We start from the raw sequence: 23,906 nt of genomic DNA, 5'->3' as shown, positions 1-23,906 counted from the left end.
CGTCAGCGACGACCGTCTGCAGCAACTGCTACATTCGGGATCGTTTGCAGCTTCCAACCACTTCCGAACGTCGGGCCGACACGCTATTCACCGGCATCAAGCACGTTCTGAGGATGAGCGGCCAGGTTTGCGACGATCGAGATCACTGAGGAAGCTTCGGCTTGTCAACGGAGCAAGCGCCGAACCTGGTCATTCCCATGGGCGCCAAGAACAACGTCAATCTTCAGAGACGGGGCCGATTGACGTGGTGTCGCACAACTCAACGCCGGAACAGATCGTCGTTCCGCTGGAAGACACGCCACGCGACTGATAGCACGAGGCACAAATAGCACGGCAGGCAGGCAGGCGGGCGAGATTGTCGGTGTCAGCGTCGCGCCGTCGAGGCGGAGGTTCAACATGCGGGCGATGCTTGGTGGCGACTGCACCAGATAACTTTTCAGAACGCCAGATGCTCGATCCGACCCACTCTCTCAGCGCGCGCGCGACAAGCAAATTGTGCACCTTGCGATTCGATGGACTCGCAACAGCCAGATCCCGCCATGGCTTCCACATCGCCTCACGGCTTCGCAGAGAGTGCGCATCGACGCGAAAGGGCCGTGATTGCAGCCCAAGCGTGTCAAACGTGTCGGAACAGGTATGAGTGATCAGCCGGCAGCAACACAGCGCTGTGCAACTAACGCCTCACCAGGAAGAGCAAATGTGACGAAGCGCGCCCCAAGTGTGCGTAGGACACCCACAGCCGACGGGTGACTCGAAGCCCAGAGCATACGAAATAGCTTACGCCCTCTAGGTGGTCTGTGCCGCAGGCTCAATGTCGAATGCGTCTACAGAGAGCCGCTCCCAACGAAGTATGTGACCGCATAGTGTTCAAGAGGAGCGGCTCCGCTCGACGAAGAAAATGCGCTGATCAAAGCTGGACAGGAAGGACAAGACAATGGTCCACATTCTCGACACCCTGACGAGATTGGAGAACAAGTTCGATAATCTCGCCCTGGGTTCAACAGGATCCAGTACGCCAGAAACTAATGTATCAAGCCACGGAGCTGCAACCAGTACTCCGGCAACATCTTCACGACAGTATCAAAGTGGCAATGAACAGACCACGCCGAGATTTCCCACCGAACTGCAGCAAGGCTACCATCATCTAACGGTGCCCCACAAGATCATACTTTGGCCTAGCGTGTACATACACCTTGTCAACTCTGGCATCAGCGCGGCGTCCGACCTGCAATACGTGCTCCAGGAAGGCACTCAGTGGTTTATCAAACAAGAAATGAGGAGCCACCAAGACCCTCTTCCCGCAGAGCCGGGTCTACAAAGCTACTATGTACAAGACCCTGCTGGCGGGCAGAGCAAGCCCCCTCGAGTAGCCTTTCATGCTTTGACGCCCCCGCGCATTCAAGAGTACTGCGACGCATATTTTAATACCTTTAATGTTTTGGCACCAGTGCTGAACCGGGACACGTTCATGTCGGGAATCATCAATCCCATTCTGCAACGCGGTTTTGCAGATGGAGAATCGAGCAGCGTTCTTGCGTTGCTAGTTCTGGCATTGGGACAAGTCGCATCCGAGGGTGTCTTTGAGCGACCGATCAGCATGGTCAACGGTACTCCAAGCGGATTCCGTGGTGGCACTGCTGAGCGGCCCCCTGGCCTGGAGATTTTCAATGAGGCGCGACGTAGACTTGGCTTTGTGGCCACACAGATGTCGCTAGAGAATGTGCAAATCCTACTCCTGCAAGGCACATATTATGAAGCCACCGCGAAGCATCTCGACTTCTGGCGATCGACAGTGACTGCGTCCATGGCATGTCAGGTGCTTCTCAAGTGCGAGACTATCGATTGGCAGTCTCATTACGGAGATCTGGTGAAAAGGGCATACTGGACTTGTGTCCTTAGCGAGGATCTCTATCACTTGGACCTTGATCTTCCCCAGAGTGGCATCCAGACCTTCGAAGACGTTGTTCCCTTGCCCTACTTTACCGAGGGCCAGGACATGCACACTCCAGGATTTCCCGTGCACACTAGCGGCGCCTCAACATATGAAGACAGAGATCGGTCGCATTTTCAATACCACTTTCTTGCCATGATCGCTTTGCGGAGACTGATATCCCGGATCCACGAAGTAATCCACGAATGTGAGTGATGCGAAGGCAAAGCGCGGTAGGCAATCACTAATCATGAGCAGCATCATCGACACAATCCGAGTCTTCAGATGATTATGGCGGGCCTCCAGTAACGGTCATCCGAGAAATGGCCCGTCAGCTTGAGTCGTGGCGCTCGCTGCTGCCGCGACCATTGCAGTGGCAGGATACCGAGCAACTGGACTTCCCAAATATCGATATCGCCGGACGAAGACCCAACGAACCGCTTTTTAGTCCCGACCAAGGCCCAGTTCCAATAGGTCACAAATACAACCTTGATCTCGTCACAGCCCAGCTGCGGACTCGGTTCTACTACGCGCGCTTCATGATGTATCGACCTTTTGTATACAAGGCATTACACTTTCCAGAACTGATGACCGAGGAAGACGCCAACTATTGCGGTCTAGCAATCAGAGCATCCCTCTTGTGGCCCATGGCCATGGCACCACCGAAGAACAAGAAGCGCCTGGTACCGCACCTTTTTGCATGGACCCAGAATTTCATGGGTATCTTGCTCATATTACGAATGACCACTGAGAATGAGTGCCTCAGGCGCGTATGCGATGAGCACGTCAACCGCGACGACATTACGAGTACAGTTTCGTGCATGTTGGAGTGGGTTCGGGATGTTCGACAAGTTGACGGCATCGCGGAATGGAGCTGGCGTATTCTGGAGCCCTTGTACGCCGTAGGCCAGGGACAGTCGCATGGGTAGAGTCCATTCGACAAGCCCAAACTATACCATGATGGAGACGCTAAAACATGACAAGAAGCTCTGGAGCTTATAACTTCGCTGTTCGCAGGCCATCGAGCACAGCAAAGGCTTCTGACGAGCAGCTGCAGCAATGAACGGGCTAAGGAAATCGAAGGAACTGACTGCACATAGCAGTCATCAAAGCTTTATGCATTGGCGCAATCAGCAAGTGCTCACACTTCTACTATTCGTGGAGTCGTGGCAAACCGTGCAAGGAGACGTGAACATCATGTCTACAGCATTCCGTCCTCTCACGAGTTCGAAGCTAATAGAAAGCGTTCAACGGTGATTGGTCTGAATGATGCGGTTTCTCACGCTTTGAACCGCGCGCGGTCAAGGCGCACCAGCAAGATATTGATAGCATGCATGTACAATATTCATATAGCGGTCATTTGTGTAGCGAAATTTGCTCAGTAAGACCATCTGTCTCGTCCCTCCCAGACCACCATGTGCTATATCATTCGAGGCGTTATCGTTATCGCAGGACAAGGGTAAAGTGAGTGAGTCTTGGCGCTAATCGTCATCCCAACTGCGTTTGACCCACAGATTCGAACGAACTTCCATACAACAACATTGCCATTTTCGGAGCTACACAGCCGACACACCTCAACACAGAATCTGCTCGGCTATTCGTTGATCGAGCGGCAGGAAGTTTTGATGAAGGCGACGCACTAAATTCGAACGAATATCGGACGTTCGCCAGGATGAGTGCTCAAGTGGGCGCCCCGCGGGGCGATGTGAAAGAGCAGATCTCCGCTGAAGACCCCAAACACGAAAATGGGACAAGTACTGATGTCACCAGCGATGAAGAGTCTTCAAGTGTAGAGTCGGAAGAGGAAGAAGAAGCCGACGAATCCTCTGCCAAGCCCAAAGTCGAGAATGATGGAACGGAGACTCTACCGCTGTACCGCAAGCTGCAATCTCGACGAGTCGACCTGGTTGGTGACTATGCTGGAGATGAGCTGTTCCTGATCGAAGGCGACTCGATACTGCGGAGATGTTTGGATGACGAGAAGCTGGACTTTTCTCCTGGCTTGCAACTTCTGCATGCAGTCTACAACGTGGAACATTTCCTTCACCAATTGGTCAAGAGGAAGTGCAATTTCAACATCATATTCTTCGACAGCAATAGGAAGCTCTGCCTTCCTCCGCTCGCAGATGAAGCGACCGCCAGCCGGTTTTATCTGACAAGGGCGGCCGTGATTCGCCACCTGCAAGCCAACATTGCAAGAGTCCACCCAGACATTCATATCGATGTTTTCGATTCTTGGAACTCGCCCACTTTCATTGACTACCTCAAAGAAACATCTCCGTACTTCTTGATGGCGCACGATGGAGCACGAGCCGTTGACCGCAAGTCCAATCGAAATGTAGACGATTTGGACTCGCCCTCACCAAAAGCTCACAGAGTTGCGCTGCGGCAGATGATTCTGTCTTTCATCGGACGGGGTTACAACGTGGCACTGGTCAATGGACTTGAATGGCGCGATACCAAAGTCATGACCATGGTGCTAGAGACAGGGAGACGCACAGCGAAACTTGCCAAAAGTGGGCTTCAGTTCACCCCTGACAGCTCCAGCCTGCCACAACTGGATGTGACAGCAGACCTGGAGAAACTTCGGTCACAATCGACTCGTCTGTCGCATAGACAGTGTTTGGCAGTGTTGACGATTGCAAGCATGTTTCGTGAGAATGCCAACGTGGACGTTGGGATTGCTGCTCGTCTTGGCGCCACTTTCCTGCTTCACACTGCTCTTCTTGAGCATCTCCCGATATCAGGACGCCGTGTGCAAGTGAGCGGTGCGAACGATGAGTTACAGGACTTCCTCAATGGCTTGTCAGCTACTGCTGAAGCCATTTTAAACAGTGCGAGCTTCGACGATCTGAAGGGGAGCGACAATGCGGTGGACATATTCGACTTCATCGACGGGCGCTTATTCTTGAACGTGGCAAACTCCAAGCCACAGGTCACGCCTGAGGTGAAGCGTACGCTTGACGAGCTTCTGGCGGCCCTTCATGCCATCTCGCAACAGGCAGAGATAGACACCAGCGCTGTGCCATCCGAGTCGGCTGATGTAAAGTCCATACCAGCCCAAGAGACACCGGCAGAGAAGACTGTAAGGGTTCTGCCATTTTCCAATCAGATCTTCGACAAGCATCTCGACTTGGTTAAGATTAAGACTACATCAGCAGAATCACCAGGCAGTGCTCAAGCCCAGAGGATCTTCCGCGAGGTCACCCATTGGCACAATTACAAGAAGCCAATCGCCGCCAAACCTGTGGCTGTTGCACCAACAGATACCAAGGAAGCCCGGAAGAAGGCTCGCGAGGATCGCAGAAACCAGCTGTTTATGGCTGAGATGCGCACGTACGCAGCTTCCCTGACCAACGCGGTAGGGAAAAGCTTGGAACCCGAGACCATTATCGTCGGTGCTGTCAAACAGGCTCCAATCAAGAGTGGCACTGCTTCGCCAGCAGACTCCGACACTGACAGCACGAGCTCGGTGCAGAGCAAGGGCAAGTCTGGAGGGAAGAAGGGTGGCAAGACTGCTCAGAAGAACGCCGGCAAGCAAGCAATGCTCAACAACATCGCGGCAGCAAAAGCTAAGAAGGACGAGAATGCAAGCGACAAGATCCATGCTGCGTGGCAGGTCTCTTGCAAGGGCTTCGAGGCGGACAAAGATCCTCGGGGACGTTACCGCAAGGCGAAAGAGTACCTTACCAACATCCAGCCGGCTTGGAGGGAAGTATTTGGGGCTGAAGGCGAGCTTTATCTCGTTAGCAATCTCCTTCACTTCTGGACAGATGCATGCCGCCGTGGCGAAAAGAAAAGCAGAGCACAAGTTGCTGCCTTGATCTGGGATCACTGCCGCCGTATCGCGCAGCATGGAGTATTGTCAAAGACAATCGCGAAGAACCTGGAATTGACACGAACAAGTCTTAACCTCCCACCACTTCCGGCCTACACAGAGGGCTCAGTCGACAGGAAGTTGGCTTTCACATTCGCGCTTTCTGGCAAATCAGATGGTCTCGCAGTCGAGCTGCCATCGCGCGAATTCCAGTTGATCGAGTGTGGACCTTACCTTGAGCGCTCTTTCGATTCAAAATCTGACCACCGTGTCGATTTCAAGCCTGATGGCTGGCAGCGCACTGTGCTAGACACCATTGACGCTGACAAATCTGCCTTTGTTGTTGCTCCCACATCTGCTGGTAAAACATTCATCTCCTTCTACGCCATGCGAAAGGTCCTCGAGGCGGACGACGACGGCGTACTCGTGTACGTCGCCCCGACAAAAGCGCTCGTGAATCAAATTGCCGCAGAAGTACAGGCACGATACTCCAAGAAATTCAAGTATGGTGGCAAGTCCGTCTGGGCCATCCACACTAGAGACTACAGAATCAACAACCCAGTGGGTTGTCAGGTTCTTGTCACGGTACCTCATGTACTTCAGATCATGCTTCTATCCCCAGCTCACGCCAACACGTGGTCATCGCGTGTCAAGCGTATCATTTTCGATGAGATTCATTCTATCGGACAAGCCGAGGATGGAGTTGTTTGGGAGCAGCTGCTTTTGATGGCACCATGCCCCATCATCGCACTGTCGGCCACCGTTGGCAATCCGAAGGAGTTCAGCGACTGGCTTGCAACCACACAGCAAGCGATTGGGAAGGAGCTGGTGACAGTGCACCATCCATACCGTTACTCTGACCTGCGCAAGTACTTCTATGTCCCACCCAAGAAGTTCGGCTTCCACGGAATTCCTGCGAAGAGAGCATTCGGGTCTCTTGGTCTCGAAGGCCTCACTGGATTCAGCTTCATTCATCCTGTTGCAGGACTGATGGATAAATCTCGTGGCATTCCCAAAGATCTTTCACTCGAGCCACGTGATTGCTTCACGTTGTGGAAAGCAATGACCAAGTTTGAGACTGAGAAGCACAAGGTACCTGCCGCTCTGGGGCCGGCTAAGGCCTTGCCGGAGGTCTCTCGCAAGATTGATATCCTGAACTGGGAGAAAGACTTGAAGAACCTTCTCAGCGATTGGCTGAACGATCCAAGTTCGCCATATGATAAAGTTGTGCAAGAACTGGGGCAAGAGTTCCGGAACGAAGCTCGCGAAGAGGTCTTTGCGACTGATCCCGAGCAGACAGACACTGGTGCATTGACGCGGATCGAGGAAGATCGTCCTGCCTCGTCGACTCTAGCACTCCTGTGCCGTCTCCACGAGCAGGACGCAATCCCCGCGATCTTCTTCAATTACGACCGTCATGAGTGCGAACGGATTTGCAAAGAAGTTGTGGGCCAGCTGCAAACAGCTGAGGAGAAGCAAGTCAAGAGCGGTCCAAAGTGGGCAAAGACACTCGAGCGCTTCGAGGAGTACAAGAAGATTAAGGCCAAGAACACCGCCCGCAACGCCAAAGCCACCGCGAAGAAGACAAAGTTGCAGGGGGAAGGAGACGAGAAGGGCTCCAAGAACGACCTCGAACGCGACGGAACTGATGACGGAGTATCCAAGTGGGAGTCATTCGATCCCGACGCTCCCTCGGAGAACTACCATTTTGCAGATTACACGAAAGTGTTGAAGTCCGACCTTGAGATCTTAGTGCGTCAACTGCGACGTCGCGAGGTTCCCGAGTTCTTCATTGAAGCTCTTTATCGTGGAATCGGTGTCCATCATGCCGGTCTCAACAGAAAGCTCCGCCAGATTGTCGAAATCTTGTTCCGCAAAGGATTCTTGAGAGTAATCATCGCGACCGGAACACTCGCGCTGGGTATCAACATGCCGTGCAAGACTGTAGTATTCTCCGGCGATTCAGTCTTCTTGACGGCCCTCAACTACCGCCAGTGTGCAGGACGAGCAGGTCGACGTGGATTCGACTTGCTTGGAAATGTGGTCTTCCAAGGTGTTTCTCGCCAGAAGGTCTGCAGACTGCTCAGTTCTCGTCTGCCAGATCTCAACGGTCATTTCCCGCTGACGACTACTCTGGTACTGCGTCTGTTTACCTTGTTGCACGAATCGAAGGGCTCCAAATATGCCAACAGCGCTATCAATGCTCTGTTATCGCAGCCACGTATGTACATGGGTGGCAAGTCATTCAAAGAGCAGACGATGCACCATCTCCGATTCTCGATTGAGTATCTACGACGCCAACAACTGCTCGGAAACGACGGCGCGCCTCTGAACTTTGCTGGACTCGTGTCGCACTTGTACTTCACAGAGAACTCGTCTTTTGCTTTCCATGCTCTCCTCAAAGAAGGTAAGTCCAACACCATATCCCCTGTCTTACTTCATATCTAACACGTACCTAGGCTACTTCCACGAGCTCTGCGCTGAGGTGGAAAAGAATGAGAAAGGCACACTGGAATCCTTGATGCTCGTGCTATCTCATCTTTTCGGGCGGATCGAATGTCGACAGTCTGATGAAGAGTACCGTAAGAAGGTCGTGAAGCCATCATCGTCTGTCGTCTTCCTGCCGTCGATGCCAAAATCCGCGTCCGACATCTTGGTGGAACACAACAAGCAGACGCTGTCCGTCTACCGCGGATATGTTGCGACCTTCGTCGATCAGCACATCAAGGACGAAGACCGCAAACTGCCTCTATCAGGTATTAACGCGGGCCCAGATGGATCTTCAGCACCAGCGAGCATCCCTTCGCTGCCACCTTCTCGTTTAAGATCATCTTTCGTCGCACTGTCCGGAGCTGGTGATGAGTTTGAGAACATCCACGATCTCTGCCACACGGTCCGAGATGGCGTGTTCCTCGAGGAAGCTGTAATTCCGCATATGGATGTCTACCCAGAGGAGCTAGAAGTGCCATTGAACGCCTATCTGTTGGACTTCTTCAAGCACGGAGATGTGCACACAATCGAACGTGCCAACCGCGTTTCTCGTTCGGACATTTGGTTCCTCCTGAACGATTTCTCCCTTGTTTTGGCGACCATCATCACCAGCCTCATGAATTTCATGAAGATCAGCGAAGCCACCGATCTGGACATGCTCGAGGTCATGGGAAACATGGATGCTCACGAAGAGGCAGAGGATGACAAGGTTGCAGCGACTGAGACTGAGAGTACCGTCTCTGGTCCAAGCGTTGGCGGAGACAGTGCTGTCGGTCTCGTCGATCGCACCGCAACCAGCACTGGCAGGCCAGCAGCGCCGACCAAGAAGCAAGCGAAGAACGCAGACAGCTGGGAGGACTTGGCTGGAAGCGAAGACGAAGACGATGTCCAGGCTGCGCTGGAGCACTCTGTCGGCGAGGAGGCCGAGGCTCTTGCACAAGAGCTGGCAAACAGTGCCTGGGATGGTGAGGGCGGAGAGGGATTGAAGAACGTACTGAAAGCTTTCCAAAAGCTGCATGCTGAGTTCACTGTTAAGTTCCGCGCCATGTGGGCTTAGATGTGGGCAAATGGATCAATAGAGTTAGACTGCAGAATAGAACAAGACTGCCAGGACGAATGCTACTGTTCTTGCAGGAACAGATGCCAAAAATGGATTTGTAGTGCTTTATATTTCACCTATGGCGTCTCAACGCAGAACTTCCTATCGATGCCGCAAGATGTGTCCCATTCAACGCGCTCAGAAAGCTCCTCTGAACTGATCAGCCAGTCCTCCCAGCACACCTCTCCTCCTAGCCTGCTGTCCTGCATCCGTATCCACTCCCGTAGCTCTTCCAGCCTCGCCCTCCATTCTCCGTCTCAAATGCTCATATCGTTCTCTTTGATCGCTTCCACCCACCAGCCAAGCAGGTGCTCTCCACTTCGCAGCACCAGGCAAGATCTCCCTCCTGTACGCAAACCCCACAATCCACCCAACACCAGCCGCAAGCGCCGATCCAGGAAGTTGCGACAGCGCAAGCTGCAAAGGCATAAGGTACGACGTGACCTTCGACGTGAGCATCAAACCCGACTCCTCGGCCGCGTTATTGTTCGTCGACGTTGAAATGCGATATTTGTAAATATGCGGAATCGCAGCGTGATACTGCGCCAAAAGCGCAAAGACGATCGGGGTCGGGCCAGCAGGTAAGTAATTAATCTTTCCGAAGCTCAAAGGCCGAATAACAGCAGCGAGGAGAATCGGCGGGAGGAGAGTATTGTAGATGAAAGTGGATAGAATGAAAGACTAGAATTCATCTTACCTGTCAGCGATGGAACTGACTTGCGTGGGACAGAGTACAGGACGTACGGCGAATTTCCTGCTGCCCCAGAGTCGTTCAATGACTCGTAGATTGTAGAGTGTCATGGCTGCGAAGAGCACTTCGGTGCTGTTGGTGTAGCATAGCTGCCATGTGAATAGTCGCCAGAATTGGTGGTAGTCGAACAGGTGCGGGCGGACGTCGATCCAGAAGTAGTATTTTGTGTCAGTCAGCGTCGCGAGGAAAGATGCGAGTACGGTGCCAATGACGAGAAGCCGCGAAATGGGGGCATTAGTAAAGCCGGAGGCGAGCATGATGTTGTGGGCAGAGGGAGAGCATTGTGGAACCGGAAGAGGTCAGGTGTCTTTGCGGAGCAAGCGTGGAAGTGGCTGGAGCTTTCGTGGAATGAACCTCGTCTTGCCGACTTTTGGTTTACCACTCCCGATCATTCATTACATCAACATCTTGCCAGCACGCTTCCATCGAATAGTATTGGAACGGAACGTCCTCTAAGCAAGTCGAAATAGCGGAAGAAAGCTATGTTATGCTTGACGGTAAGCCTGAGCTTGGGTTCACGCGCATGCGCAGAACAACGTTGTTTCTGCAGCCTTATCGAGTTCCGACCAAGCATCAATATCCTGTCAAAACCTTGCAGCTCGGTCATTCTGCATACAGGTTTGTACAGGAATGAGAACAACAATTCAAGACGTGTAGGCCGCCTCCCTTCTTGCGTATCAACGCATGACAAACGCTTGACTCAACGCCTAGCACCCCTGGCCAACAGCCTCTTTAGCTCCGCTTCAAACTCGTTACGCCGCTTCTGCGCTATAACTTCTGCTGACTCGCCCGTCTGCTTTCCATACCATCCATTACGCTTGCTGGGGTCGAAGTGCCAGTCACCGAGTTGCACCACGTCCACAGCGGCATCATGACGGCCCTGCGCATCCCCAATGGCCTCAAGGAAGAAGACGCCGTCGCGATAGATCTGGCGAGCAAGGCTTACTGAATCAAGATACCTGTCCAGGCTGCACTCGAAACGCAAAGACTGCAGATTGGTGCAACCTTGGAGCATGGTGAGCGCAGCGAAATTGTAGCCTTTCATGGTGCCTCTGCCTGAATCTTGTCAGTTGCTATCACTCTTTCACCAGCAAACTGTACTTACCAACTCCCCATCCACGGATAGTCACGTCGGTCAAAAGTTCTCGATTCGATGGCCCAACACAGGCGAGAAAGATAAGCAGTGCATGCGTATCCTCAAGTATCAGTTCCTGCTTGTATAGGTAGCTGCTCGCCTCTTCACAGATCTGTCTATTGACTGCGAGCAGGTTCGGGATCAAAGAGCGTTCATCATTCTTCGGCTCCTCGCTTTCGTCTTTGTCATGTCCTTCGGACCTCCAGTCATAGTACCGATAACGATACTTCTTACCATAATGCCGAGAGGTTTCAGCTACGTCAATTGCGCCACGAACAATGCCTCGTCGATAATTCTTCGTTCGAGCTACCAAGGTCAGCTCGCCGGGCTCGATCAGAGCAAACTCGTAGATTCGGTTGCGCAGCTCGGCGGAGAGGTCCAAGAAGTGGAATGGCTTGACTTTCTTATCCTTTCTCGGCTTTGCGAATGCTCTGGCGACTTTTGCCCTTTTGGTTTTGGAGGTACGCTGTAATATGTGAGTTATGGAGAACTCCCAGCAAGCGGTCGAACGAGACAGGCGCGACCCTTGCAATCATGAAGTCACGAGCAGTGTTTGGATAAGCATGCAGGAAGGTAAATTGACATGTTGCTCGAGCCCGTCGATCAACGCAAACAAACGTACCTTCTTGCCGTAAGTGCCGTCGTCTTCGTCTTCATAGTCGTAGATGTCCTCAGTCTGAGTTGTTTCATCTGCGTCAATGCCGTCTTCGTCGAAGTGTTCATCCTCGATGTAAGAGATATGGGGACGCTTTCGGCTGCTCGTTCGAAGTGCCGCAGGATCTGCAGCCAGCAACGTTGATGACATGTTCGGATTCAAACTGACTGAATTTTTTGATATTCCCAGGCCTGGAGCAAGAGATATTGAGGGCTGAGCTATAGTACCTGCGTAGGATCTTTATGGGCTGGTCCTCCTGCTAGATATGTCTTGGCAACGCCGCTAGCGCGTTTCTGCCTAACGCGTCCCGAGGCAGGAATCGGAGGATCAATCTGCCAAGTCGCATTCGCGTCCACATCGTAGCAGGACAGTACTTAATAACCAATCACGGGGAACGGTAGGCGAAAGAGTGATACGCATTACAGTATCGAGCGCCTGGCTCAATTCTTTGTCTATGTCGTCGCTTTCTGGTTCGAGTACGCTACTCGATGGAGCCTCGTGGCTGCAGGTTCGCTCAAGTCAATGCAATCAGAAATAGTGCTGTCTCGTGAGAGAACAGTCACTCCATGTCCTCCACTCAGTTGTTGAGCTTCGACTCGATGTGCTTCACAGCCTCTGGGAACTCCTTCCAGTCGTGCATGATGAAGTCAGCCTTGGTGACTTCAGTCAGCGTCTTCTCCATCTGCTTCTCCTTCTCGGCACCTTCCTCGAGACCGTAGATGCCCACGTAGCCGATCAGTGGAATACCAGCACGCATGCCAGCGGTGGCACCGGACTTGGAGTCCTCAACGGTGAGGCACTCTTCTGGCTTGACGCCGAGCTGCTTGCAGGCGTACAAGTAGATCTTGGGGTCTGGCTTGGATGATGGGCCGTCTGGCATAGAAGTGGCGGCAGAGAAGACGAGCTCATCCTGTCACAGCTGTCAGTCAACGAGATCTACTGTTCAGGTGGCGATGGCCATACCGAGAAGAAGCGCATCAGGTTGCACTTCTCGAGAGATGCAACAACGCGTGGCTTGGCAGAAGTCGACACGACAGACATTGGGTAGCCCTGAGCCTTGGCCCACTCGAGCTGCTCGGTAACGCCAGGGCACTCGACACACTTCTCGGAGAGCTTGGCAGTGACACGGCCGAGCTCCATGTCGACGTACTTGTCGACCTCATCCTGTGGCATGGAGAAGTTGTGCTTCTTCTGAAGGCCGACGAGCATGTTGCGGAAGTTGTGGCCGACGAAATCCTCAAGGAGGCTGTCGGTGGTGTAGCTGGCATCGACGTTGTACTTCTTGAGCACCTCGTTGGTGAGGTCGGCACATGCCTCGAAGGCCAGACGCTCGGACTGGCAAAGGGTGTTGTCGCAGTCGAGGAGGATGTACTTGACCTGAGGAAGGCACGAGTCAGCTGAATGCCATTGGCGTGTTTGGGAGCGCCGATGAGGTGCCGTTGGGAATAGTGCGGTTCCAACTGCCCTGTCGCAGGCTCGCTAGACGGGGAAAACGTGTGAAGAGCGTGGAGTCTGCCAATGGTACGACGTGGAGAAGATGCTCGCCGCCGGCGACAAAAAGCTGGGGTTAGTGACGTACCTTGCCCATGTTGACGACGGTGTGGGTTTGATGAGATTGAGGTTGTTGGTTGTGTGGATTGCAAATTGCGTGCGGTTGCAGTGACGGTTGGTTGTGTGTGTTGGAGAGAGGAAGTGGAAGTGGAAGTGGAGGTTTGTTTGATGTGTTGGTGGAAGAAAAGGAATCTTGGAATTAATTCTTGATGAGCTGTTGCCTCTTGCCTTGGTGGGGCACTGGACCCCTGTCACACTTCCGCGTGGTGGGGTAAGAAGGCGCGGCCCTTACTTCCGCTCTTCGCTGGAAAGTGAGAATCGCGGGCAAGATCGAACTAGTGACGCCTTGACCGACAGTTCGTCGCTGCTAGCGAATTGGAATCCTTGCCTTGCACATATGGTCAATTGAGGCACAATGCCATTGAACTCGCGCGCTCTGCTTTCGCGCTCGCGGCTGGCCAAGACATGCAACATTGGGCGGTGTAACAAATCTCGAACGTCTCAGCAAGGCCGTGCTTCACTTCGAGGCGCGTCACACTATTCCCCGCTGCAAAGCCTGCGCATGTGCATGAGGACAGCTCTTGACCGTCCGTGTTTGATCCATGTGGGAAACGCAGCACCTGTCACCTGAATTCTGGATCCACATCTAGTTGAGTGCAACTCAAGCCAGCAAACGTAGCGGTGAGGCTAGATGTGAGCCGGCAATGCTCTATTGCTAGAGTTGAGCGCTTCTCGAGCAGTGACGAAATTGCTGGGCCTCAATAGTTCAAGAGATCACTTCTCCAGCGCCTCGGAGCACCATCCTCGCCAACATTGCACTCAAAAACGCATGCAGGCTTGGGAACCAGGTGCAAAGCAGCGAGTCTCCACGCATATGACATTAATGACTCCAGCTTCGTTCGGAAGCAGTGTCTTCGTGAATTCCATCGACTGTGACATGGCTCCGAGGATCCTGCATCGATTGACAAAGTCGACACAGTGGGCCTATTGCATCTCAATCTGAACATCGGAGGATGCGTGTTCTGCAGATAAGCGGCCGTGGGAGTCGGATGTCTCAATCGGGCCGACCCCTCAATGACGCTCCGAGCTCCGAGCTGAGAACAGCAGTCGTCAAGTTGTCAGTGCACATCCGTTTCCAGGTGCCTTAGACAGATCCATACATAGGCGCAGAGCTATCCCAACTGGTGTCGTGCGGACTATGGATGTGATGGACACGAGATCGACAAGCCAAGCAAGTCTCTTGGGTCTGCCCAGAGAGTTGCGATTGGAGATATATCGGCACGTTTTCGCCTTGGACCTGCAGTGCACGATTCTAAATGGCTGGCGAGATACCCATACACAGGAGCATGGCTTTCGGAGTGTACCGGAGGTCGACGGTGATGCAGACCTCATCGTTCCCTGGCTAAGCATCATGCTCACTTGCAAGGACCTCGCTTGCGAAATGCAATCAGTCATGAACGAGAAGTCGTTCTCGGAAAATCCTCAAACTACTACTTGGTCTCTGGATCTCGAAGGAAAACGAGGAGGCATGGCGTTGGGACACACCACATGGCAGCGCATTCCCTGTCCGCCGCATCAAGTCCGCATCCTGCAGGCCAGCTATGATACCAAGAGAGGGTTTCAGTCGTGGGGTGATGGGGGTCCGCAGTAAGTGTCTCGATCTTTCGAAGACATATTCCCTATCTCGTTCTAGGAGCTATGTGCAGCTCGTCCTCCACAGACATATCCAGACTGCATAGCTTCGAACTGAGATTTCAGATGACACTGACCGATCACTAGTGGCATCACGAGCGGTCTTTATCAGACATTAAATTTCATTCTCCACTGCGGACCCAGATTCGACCCCGAGTATCGCCTTCCAGCCAAAATGCACCTCGAGGAGCTAATGATCAACCTGGAAAGCCGCGAGGACGTCGCACGCCAGTACGATGATGACCACTACATGTCCCTTTCCGATCGAGAGACCAATCCGGAAACTATGCTGTATGCTTTAGGGAGCATTGTTGGTCAGATCGTAAACACCGGTGTTCTTAGAGGTTATGTCGACATGATCACTGTCTGCTCTGTCGACAACGACAAGACACTCTCATGGACGCCGAGAGAAGTGAAAGGGGACGGCATTCCGGAGTACTGGCATCGGTATGGCTTTGAATGGGGCGAGAAGGCTTTTTCGAATGAGTAGACGGTCACGACTGCATGATCTGCAATGCGGTCTGACGCTCCGCTCATGTCCACTTACGCGACGCGTTGGGGATGAGCTTTTGCAGCGTTTCGATATGGAGGACTTGGCCTTTGCGCTGCGCGTCGCGGACTTCGGCATTGTCGGCCATAGTGTGGTCGTGTCGTCGCTGATTGTCGCCATAGACGATAGTGTAGTCAGGTAGCTGTTCATCCGCAGAAATTTCTGACAATGGTGTGATCTTGCAATGCTTCTCCAATGTCAGCAGTCAAATCGCATGAGGCGTCGCTCTTGTGGTACCTTTCCGATCACGGCGCCTCTACCAATCTTCGCCTTCGCCTCTATCACAGTGCCATCGCCGACACTCTTAGCCTCAACAACGGCGCCGGCCTCGATTGTCACTTCATCTCCAACGATGACATTGCCTTCTCCTTCTAGCACTCCGACCGTGGTAGCCCCGCATATGATTGTGCGTTTGCCAATGTATACGATGCCACGCTCTGCCTTGATCTTGGAGTGCGGATGCAAAACGCTGTCCTCACACAGTTCCACTGTGTGCGTTCCGGTGATTTGCGCTTTCTCTGAGACCACGGCCGAAGGATGGATCTTGCAAGGCGGTCTGGTGAACAGCTCGGCTGGCACAGCAGCTGAAGTTCGTTTCGTAGAAGGTGCGGGTCGAGAAGCCATCGTCACGAACCTTGCACCGGGAGATGGTCCTCTGTAGAGCGAGGCAGTGATAGATGGAACAGCTGCAGTTCACGCGCGAAGCTTCATCTGGAGAATACGCTAGCAGACGCCAGCACGTGGCACAACAGGGATTGCACGATTGCAGCTCGCGCATGAACACGGTCGTCAAATTGACTACACAGCTACTGTAGCTCCATGTGTCAAAGGCTGATGATGTATGTGTAAATCGTGGCCTCAGGCGGTCTTGCAATAGACACGATACTCGTAGCAGAGCACGACAAGCGCTGTGCACGCTTGTCAGCTCACAGTGAAGCAATGCACGGCAATGGACGAGGACTACCTCAACAGTTTCTGGCAAGTGTATTGCACTGCCGCAATGCTAGCGAAAGCTGCCTTCGCGTCTCGCAAGCCGGCACAATGCTTTGGAGCTCGACTTGCCACCAGCCCACGTTGCTGCTGCTCTCTGATCTCTATCATCGAGAGTGGTGCAGCTCGAGTCATGCTAGCTTTCGCGGACAAAACGCAAATCCCGCTGATGATCCTCTTTACGAAGACGCGCACTGCCATGCATACGGCAACAGGGCTTTCGGTGGATGGCGAGGTCTTTGTCGGATAAGCACGCTCCTACTGTAGCTCATCGCCGACGTGCACTCTGGAGTTGGACATACAACGTGAGGACCAGGCCCAAGCTCATGGCAGAGTTCGAAGCGGACTCGAGGGCCTGAGTCACGTCCATGTATGGCGGCAGGCCCGCAACAACTCTGGCCGCGACACAACAATGTAAGGGCAGTGCTCCGCGCATCCATGCTTCTACTATTCTACGCAATTTACGCGGCCAGCGAGTTGGTGCTGCACACAATATTCGTGCTTCACCCTTTTCCTGCCAAATAGGCTCGGTGCTCTTGCGCTGGCCGGGCCCACTTTTCGAGATTGAGACTGATTCATTTTCCACTCTGTCACCGAGGTTGCATGACAAGACACGCTCCCAGCTTCCACGACATGGAGCAGCCGATAGGTCCATCGCCTCCATACGCTTCACATGGACCGCAAACACATGGCGCTGGCGATGCCGCCAACGCAGCGGCGACAGCAACGGCAGCAGCAGCCTTGTCGCAAGATCACATCCCCACTCCAAATGCCACGAATTCACGCAAGCGACGCGCAACCGGCGCGCCAGGGAGCAGAGGCGTCGCAAATCTGACGCCCGAGCAATTAGCGAAGAAGCGGGCGAACGACAGAGAGGCACAGAGAGCAATCAGAGAACGGACGCGGAATACCATCGAGAGCCTCGAGCGTAGGATCAGAGAACTGGAAAGCCAGCAGCCCTTCCAAGACCTGCAGCGCGTAGTACAGGAGAGGGACAGGGCACTGGCGGAATGCGAAGAGCTGCGTCGACGTCTGGGTGCAGTGGCAGGCATAGCAGGAGCAGCGTCACAGCAACCACATCCCAGCCTTAATGGTACGTTCACATTTGAGCAACTAATCGATCCATCCTTACTCACAGACGACGATATAGAGCTCGCGGCTTTGACGGCACAGCAGAGTCCTCTGCCGCCGCTGACCGCGCTCAATAATTCAGGCTACCCACAGGATCAAGGACATCGGTACAGCGAACAACCACAACAGAATTCTAATTTACATCCACAACTGAGATCTCCGGGCACGGAGTCTTCAGGGCAGACACCAACCGCCGGCCACTCGACCGATTCAGGTGGCTCTGCGTATCACAATGGAGATTCTGAAGCTGGCCGGAGCGCAGTGCACCAACGTTACTCTCAGTCGCCGAACGAGGGACGATATGAACAACGTAGGCAAACCTCAGCACAGCCGCACCATCACAGCAACGGGGATCGCTTGGGACTCAGCTATGTGTTGGACAATGCTCAGCAGTCCCACGAAACCACTGCCTCGCCACCAACAGAATCCTATCAACCTTCGCGATCACCAGATTTGCCCGTTTACGCTCGCATTACCAATCAAGGGCCCCCTTCGTGTCCTCTAGACTCATTGCTCCTCGATGCCTTTCGAAGCCGCAGAAAGATGATGCAAGACGGTACATCCATGCAAGAGGCTATAGGCCCCGACTATCCGGCATTCGCAGCAATGGTCGATCCTGGTGATGGTAGTCGACGTTCCGAGTGCCACCAGGTTTCCGCACTTCTGATCGACATCCTCTCCAAATTTCCCGACGTTGCACAGCTACCGGAGAAAGTTGCTGTGCTTTACATCATGTTCCTGGTCTTGCGCTGGCTCATCTGTCCCTGCGAAAAATGCTATGAGCGCCTACCGGAGTGGTGTCGTCCGACTGCGGTGCAGCTGGAGAAAGCTCATGTTGCATGGGCAGACTATCTTCCTTGGTACGAATCTGAGCTTCAGACTGTGTTGCACGAGTCTTGCTGCTGACGATACGACAGGCCGTACATGCGCTCACAGATTGCGCTACGCGAAGGTGAAGTAAAGTTTGAGGACTTCTTTGTCCCCTACACCACAACCTTGTCTCTGAACTGGCCGCTTCCTCACGACTGTGTGTTGCTAAGATCGGGCAACGATGGAGCGACGCTCGAATTGAATCCAGCATTCGAGCATCATTTACGTGATCTGAATAATTGGAGTCTCGGGACCAGATTCGCTCAGACGTTCCCTTTGCTGGTGGACAGTACGGTGCGCATCAAGGATGCATAGTATGCATCCGATCCACCACGATTCACTTCTGCGGATGAGTATGGGTACGGACCGCTGAGCCCCCCATGGGGTTCTGTGATGGGATGGCGAAATGAATGAATGATCTTTTTGTGAAATCTTTGTGGAGGGCATGGGTACAGCGAGGCGTTCACTTGATCTATGGGCATAGGGGCCATTGGTTTGCGTTGTCGCCAGCGCTGCGGAGTACGCGGACACAGCACCAGTAGGGGAATGGGTCAGGTGTATCACAAGCGGGCTGGAGTCTTCGATTGACATCAGCGCTCAGATGCAGGCCACGCGTTGGACTCAAGCTGCAACCTTAAGTAAACGGGCAAACAAGAGCTGCCTATTCGGCGGCTGCTAGGTGAATAGAGCGGCGGGAGTGCGCGTCTTGCCGAGAGCCCCTTCCGATGTTTGAAGCATTGGTGACGGAAAAGTGCAGTTGCGCGCTTCCTCGCACGTTTGTTCCAAAAACATCCACACACACACCCGCCGCCAAACGCGGTCACTCACCGATGAAGCACCGCGACATCATTGATCGCGGCTTGAGAAGAGTCTGCAGTGCTCTGTCGCTCTCCACTAGCATCAAGCCTCGCACTGCGCGTTCACTGGACAGCAGTGCTTTGTCCCTCGAGACCGATTTCGTCGACGTCGGCACCGACATCGAGTCGTCGCCAACAACCACCATGGGTAAGTCAAACAAGTTCGACTACTCGAACAGACCAAACAGCGGCGAGAAGTTGGGCGGCATTATTGGCAGAGATGTGGAAAAGGAGGTAGACAAGGTAGCCAAAGATGTAGAGAAGCAGGTGGTAAAGGCGCGCAAGTCCAGCATTGGCAGCAATGTCAGTAGCCTGAACTACAGCGCGCTTGGCGAGGAAGTGGTGCACTACCTGGATATCAAGGCTCCGGCGAAGCAGCTTGGCGATGAAGGCGCTTGCGCGATGGCCGCGAAAATGGCTGCCGCTTTAACCAAGCAGGTCACTGGCGCATCGGTTCTGCTGGAAGATCTCAACATCAGTGACAACGGTATCACTACAACCACGCTGGCGCAGCTCGCTCCGGTCATCAAGGCCGCTCACTTGACCCTCAAGACACTCAATCTCGCTGACAACACCATCCGAGTGGAGACGGACCAACAAGCCGACGAATGGGAGCTGTTTCTTCGATCTTTCAAGGATTGTCTCAAGCTCAGACGTCTTGATCTCTCTGGCAATGTCAATCTGGGCGCACGAGCAATGGAGATCTTGGCGAAAGTGCATTGCCATGAGCCAAGTATCGACCCAGTGCTGTTTGGTGGCGGCGCTTCTGTCCGCTCCCTTAACATGGAAGAGGACCACGAGACAGCTGGCACGCCGACTAGTGCGGCTTTCAGCGATGCTATGGCAAAAGGCGGATTCGTGAAGCGCAGATGCGGATTGCGTGGTATCCCGTACATCACCCTGAACAACGTCGGTCTCACGGATGCTGGCGCCTTGTGGCTGTCCTACGTCCTCGAGGATCACTACTACCCGATTCAGCTTATTGATGCAGTCAATGCTGCGCCCGCAAGCTCTGGCATTCGAACTTATGCCCAAGACTCCGCCTCTACTGGGCTCGACTGGGACGCACAGGAGACCGCGCTGGGCAAAGATGGTCTGCTCCTGCTGAAGAAGACTGAGATTTTGCGTAAACAGATGATGCTCGACGACGGCAGTACGCTAGAATACTCTCCTGAAGACAGCAAGTCAGTCTTGCGTGCACGCGCAGGTCATCGTCGAGCAAGTGTGCGTTCTAACACTGCTGCGAACGAAGGCGAGCACGGCTTTTCAGAGGTCGAGAGTCTGCGCATGAAACTCCAGCGCCACATCATAGCCAATTCTGGTGTCTCCCAAGTCGAGCTGTGGCGCGCCGCTCTGCGCATCATATCTTCGTCCACGGTCCTCAACCGCTACAGAATTCACCGAGGCACGTACTACAAATCGGACACAGGTTGCAAGACATCAAACTCCGGATCATCGCAGCTAAACGACGAATACGACCCACCGCAATCATCGCGCAATGGCAACCACGGTGCTCGTCAAGGCACATATGCACAGACACTCACTGTTAACACAAGCGCAATGCCTGGTCAGCCGGAATTTGCGATCACCGACGTCTCCAACATGCCAACCACCCCGAGGATGATCTTCAAGCCACATCGCAAGGGCGCTTTTAGTGAAGGCAGCGACTTGCCGGCCGTGACTCAGAAGATGGACGGTCTCGTGGTGCGCGATGACAATCCGGAGCGTTTTGTGCGCTGGCAGGAGGACATGATTGAGAGAAAGGGAGGCATGATGGCTTTCCGCGATTCGACTGTTCCAACCCAGCTGCCACAGTCTGTGTTTGAGTTGATCGTGGCCAGTACCGTCAACAAGCATGCGCTTGGCCTCTTCACGCAAGAGCAGTTCCGTGCTGCGTGTGCCTGGAGTCGTGATCGCTCCACATTGAAGATGAGAGAGTCGTGGGAGAGGTTGGCAAACAGCTCTCGGGTGCTGTCACTGCTGGAGCACAGTGGGTGCGTGGCTTACCAGGCAGACTAGGACTGTGCTGGCACCGAGCGATGCGTTTCCAAAAGTCAGCAGGAATCACATGAGCAAGGAGAGAAGAGAGGTATTGGTTTGCCTACAGCTCACGCTTCGCGCTTCCGTTCGAAGACCGCGTGAAAAGCGAAGCAAGAGGGAAATGGTATAAGCGCAGAAACGAACTTGCCGCTCGAGAGGCCTGGTGGAAACTGCAAGTGGATATGCCTCTGCCCTCGAAAGTAGGTGCAAGTGAAGAGATTCAGCGATTCACATAGCTGCTCAATTCACTAGTGTAGCTTGCTATGACCAATAGCTTGAAGAGTCTCACCAAAGGTGTCACGCGTGTTTATTTCGTGCAAATGAGCAGTTGCATCGTGCCAGACCAGGGCGAGAAAAACTTGCAAGCCCGCCACGTGTGGCACGCGTGCTCATACTCGATCCCATTACAACGGAACGGCCAACGATAGGCTGCGATGCGGATTGTCACCAAGGACTGCTTGCTATTGCCTCCAGCCGAAAGCAGAACGATGCTCCCGTGTCAACGAGCCGCGCTGATGTCAAGGACTTTCCCCGCCTGCTGGACCGATCTGGAACAATTTGGGGTACACATCAGGTTCGTGCACATAAAGGGGTAAGAGGTTGTGATCAGGGATTTGTCTGCCTTGGTGAGTGAAATATTTCCTTTTGCGTGACGGCCAACACACTTCCGTATGCATTGTAGCCCTAGTTGCGAGTTTCCTGGCGGGATTTTTGTGGATGACGAGGCTTCCAGGCTGGAATTCAGAGTTTTGGATGCTGGCGGGAAGAGCACTGTCCTGGAGGCTGGACCAGCATGCATACCATGCACGTTACAGCTTTGTGGAGATTGTTCCTGGAGACGATCCTGTCTTCACGGACTCAAAGCACATCATGTCGGTGTTTGATCCCGTCTCCGTCTCCGAAGACTAGAGGCCAGCAGTATCGCACACTTTCTCATCTTTCACTTACGGTACTGAGCGTGCATTTTACTGGTGATTTGATGAGAAAAGGGATTTCACGAGCTATTTGGTTGGTCGACCCCTTTTTACCCTTGGGATTATCTTACCAGGGAACTCGCGCGTCAACAGATCCTGCGAGAATTCATGAATGGGTTGACGTGTGTGTGTGTTTGGATTGTGAAGCTGGAGCATCTGCAAGTGCTGTTTCTTTGGCCGTTTGGCGAACATTCGTTGCTCGGTCGACATTCATCTTGATCTCCGTTGTGAAGTGGCCAGTGCTGCATTGCGAAACAAAAATGAGTGCGAATTTGGAGATCCCTGCCGTCGGAGTTCTGACAGGCATCACAGCCTTGATGGGAATCGAGCAGTGCACCGGGACTTCACTCTACATGAGACCTGAAGAGTGCATTTGCGCGTCGTGGCTTCCCAAATTGTCGAGGCAAGTCACAGTTTCGTCGACGAAGGACGTTCTTGTTCTTGCGTAAAGGCTTGGTCGTTCCTCGTACCAAGGCCGAGAATGTGATTTGCCTTTGTGGGAAATGCACGCGATTGGATTGGACCAGGATTAAATGGCTGGCAGAGCACGAACCAGTGTCTGGATCGGGTCATCTTGACGAGATGTAGACGGCATGAGCGCGAGGGTCGCGAGGTCGTTCGCCGCCTCGCGAACCACTCCGTCAATGGCCGCGCCTGCCCGGTTATGTATGTGGCAAGTTTCAAGAAATGCACACTCGGCCTTCCAGCGAACGATTGAGAAATTGCCGATGCGGTTTCGAGGCAGCACTGGCCGTATAAAGGTGCGCTCGGCACCAGGCATAGTAAGCGGAGCAGCGATCCGGGGCTGGCGAAAGCGTGACTGGGACCGGGCAGAGACGCACAGCAGGGCATCCCTCCGGAGATGCTGTCAGTCGACGTCGGACTTTGTCAAGAGGAGGCCGTCCAGCATGGATGCGCTCCTGTGTCGCCTGGACTGCCTTTGCCGCCGCTCGCTCAGCTGCCTTGGCTTGCCTTGCTAGACTGCCGCTGGCACCACGGCAGCTGTGGTCCGGAGCGTGCGGAGGATGTCTGGTCTTAGTCAGTGGAGCTGCGCGATCACCTCGTCGAATGGCTGATCCGCGGCCGTCAGCAAGTAAGACAGAACGGGAAATTCATCAAGACGCGGCCGTGGATGTGTGTGAAGGCGCGCGCTGCCCAACAGAGCCCTTCCCTGCGTGCCCACGGGTTGCGTGGCAGGCAAAGCGCCGTGCTCGCCTCTAGGGCCTGACGCACTGTGCTCTGGGGGCCACAGAGGCCTGCCTGCTGGCCCGCTGGCTGCTGGTATGGGCGCGACGACTTTAATTCATCGGCAGCCCGCCGGCTGACGATCCCATGCCAAATCAGCGACGTTGGCCTCGCGCAAATCCGGTCGCC

The 23,906-nt window shown here is 53.8% G+C and overlaps 9 protein-coding genes across 10 annotated transcripts; 5 read left to right on the top strand and 4 right to left on the bottom strand.

The window, feature by feature from the left end:
* Window positions 1-512: 512 nt before the first annotated feature.
* Window positions 513-2,859, top strand: CKM354_000845600 (uncharacterized protein; the record flags this gene model as incomplete). Its single annotated transcript, XM_044803835.1, has 5 exons — window positions 513-634; window positions 689-720; window positions 791-848; window positions 922-2,138; window positions 2,189-2,859. The coding sequence occupies 5 exons, from the start codon at window positions 513-515 to the stop codon at window positions 2,857-2,859; spliced, it is 2,100 nt and encodes a 699-aa protein (XP_044659770.1).
* Window positions 2,860-3,602: 743 nt separating this feature from the next.
* Window positions 3,603-9,294, top strand: CKM354_000845500 (uncharacterized protein; the record flags this gene model as incomplete). Its single annotated transcript, XM_044803834.1, has 2 exons — window positions 3,603-8,154; window positions 8,207-9,294. The coding sequence occupies 2 exons, from the start codon at window positions 3,603-3,605 to the stop codon at window positions 9,292-9,294; spliced, it is 5,640 nt and encodes a 1,879-aa protein (XP_044659769.1).
* Window positions 9,295-9,474: 180 nt separating this feature from the next.
* CKM354_000845400 (uncharacterized protein) lies at window positions 9,475-10,344 on the bottom strand (the record flags this gene model as incomplete). Its single annotated transcript, XM_044803833.1, has 2 exons — window positions 9,475-10,017; window positions 10,081-10,344. 2 exons carry the CDS (start codon window positions 10,342-10,344, stop codon window positions 9,475-9,477), a joined length of 807 nt encoding a protein of 268 aa, XP_044659768.1.
* Window positions 10,345-10,787: 443 nt separating this feature from the next.
* On the bottom strand, window positions 10,788-12,027 carry CKM354_000845300 (uncharacterized protein; the record flags this gene model as incomplete). The annotated part of the gene is made up of 3 exons (XM_044803832.1): window positions 10,788-11,143; window positions 11,193-11,688; window positions 11,845-12,027. 3 exons carry the CDS (start codon window positions 12,025-12,027, stop codon window positions 10,788-10,790), a joined length of 1,035 nt encoding a protein of 344 aa, XP_044659767.1.
* A 427-nt stretch (window positions 12,028-12,454) lies between these two features.
* On the bottom strand, window positions 12,455-13,465 carry CKM354_000845200 (uncharacterized protein; the record flags this gene model as incomplete). The annotated part of the gene is made up of 3 exons (XM_044803831.1): window positions 12,455-12,787; window positions 12,841-13,254; window positions 13,457-13,465. The coding sequence occupies 3 exons, from the start codon at window positions 13,463-13,465 to the stop codon at window positions 12,455-12,457; spliced, it is 756 nt and encodes a 251-aa protein (XP_044659766.1).
* Window positions 13,466-14,635: 1,170 nt separating this feature from the next.
* On the top strand, window positions 14,636-15,610 carry CKM354_000845100 (uncharacterized protein; the record flags this gene model as incomplete). Its single annotated transcript, XM_044803830.1, has 2 exons — window positions 14,636-15,075; window positions 15,208-15,610. The coding sequence occupies 2 exons, from the start codon at window positions 14,636-14,638 to the stop codon at window positions 15,608-15,610; spliced, it is 843 nt and encodes a 280-aa protein (XP_044659765.1).
* Window positions 15,611-15,653: 43 nt separating this feature from the next.
* CKM354_000845000 (uncharacterized protein) lies at window positions 15,654-16,294 on the bottom strand (the record flags this gene model as incomplete). Its single annotated transcript, XM_044803829.1, has 2 exons — window positions 15,654-15,857; window positions 15,908-16,294. 2 exons carry the CDS (start codon window positions 16,292-16,294, stop codon window positions 15,654-15,656), a joined length of 591 nt encoding a protein of 196 aa, XP_044659764.1.
* A 999-nt stretch (window positions 16,295-17,293) lies between these two features.
* Window positions 17,294-18,976, top strand: CKM354_000844900 (uncharacterized protein; the record flags this gene model as incomplete). The annotated part of the gene is made up of 2 exons (XM_044803828.1): window positions 17,294-18,651; window positions 18,709-18,976. The coding sequence occupies 2 exons, from the start codon at window positions 17,294-17,296 to the stop codon at window positions 18,974-18,976; spliced, it is 1,626 nt and encodes a 541-aa protein (XP_044659763.1).
* Window positions 18,977-19,662: 686 nt separating this feature from the next.
* On the top strand, window positions 19,663-21,537 carry CKM354_000844800 (uncharacterized protein; the record flags this gene model as incomplete). 2 transcript variants are annotated; one of them, XM_044803826.1, is made up of 1 exon in its annotated part: window positions 19,663-21,537. In XM_044803826.1, the coding sequence occupies one exon, from the start codon at window positions 19,663-19,665 to the stop codon at window positions 21,535-21,537; it is 1,875 nt and encodes a 624-aa protein (XP_044659761.1). The 2 variants fall into 2 exon arrangements, with proteins under 2 accessions (XP_044659761.1, XP_044659762.1); XM_044803827.1 differs by having other exon boundaries at window positions 20,653-21,537.
* Between the last annotated feature and the right edge of the window lie 2,369 nt (window positions 21,538-23,906).

Source organism: Cercospora kikuchii (genome assembly GCF_019650295.1).
Source record: "Cercospora kikuchii DNA, contig_00005, whole genome shotgun sequence".
Lineage (NCBI taxonomy): Eukaryota > Fungi > Ascomycota > Dothideomycetes > Mycosphaerellales > Mycosphaerellaceae > Cercospora > Cercospora kikuchii.
The sequence above is the reverse complement of the archived record's forward strand: the minus strand, read 5'-3'. Positions and strand labels throughout refer to the sequence as shown.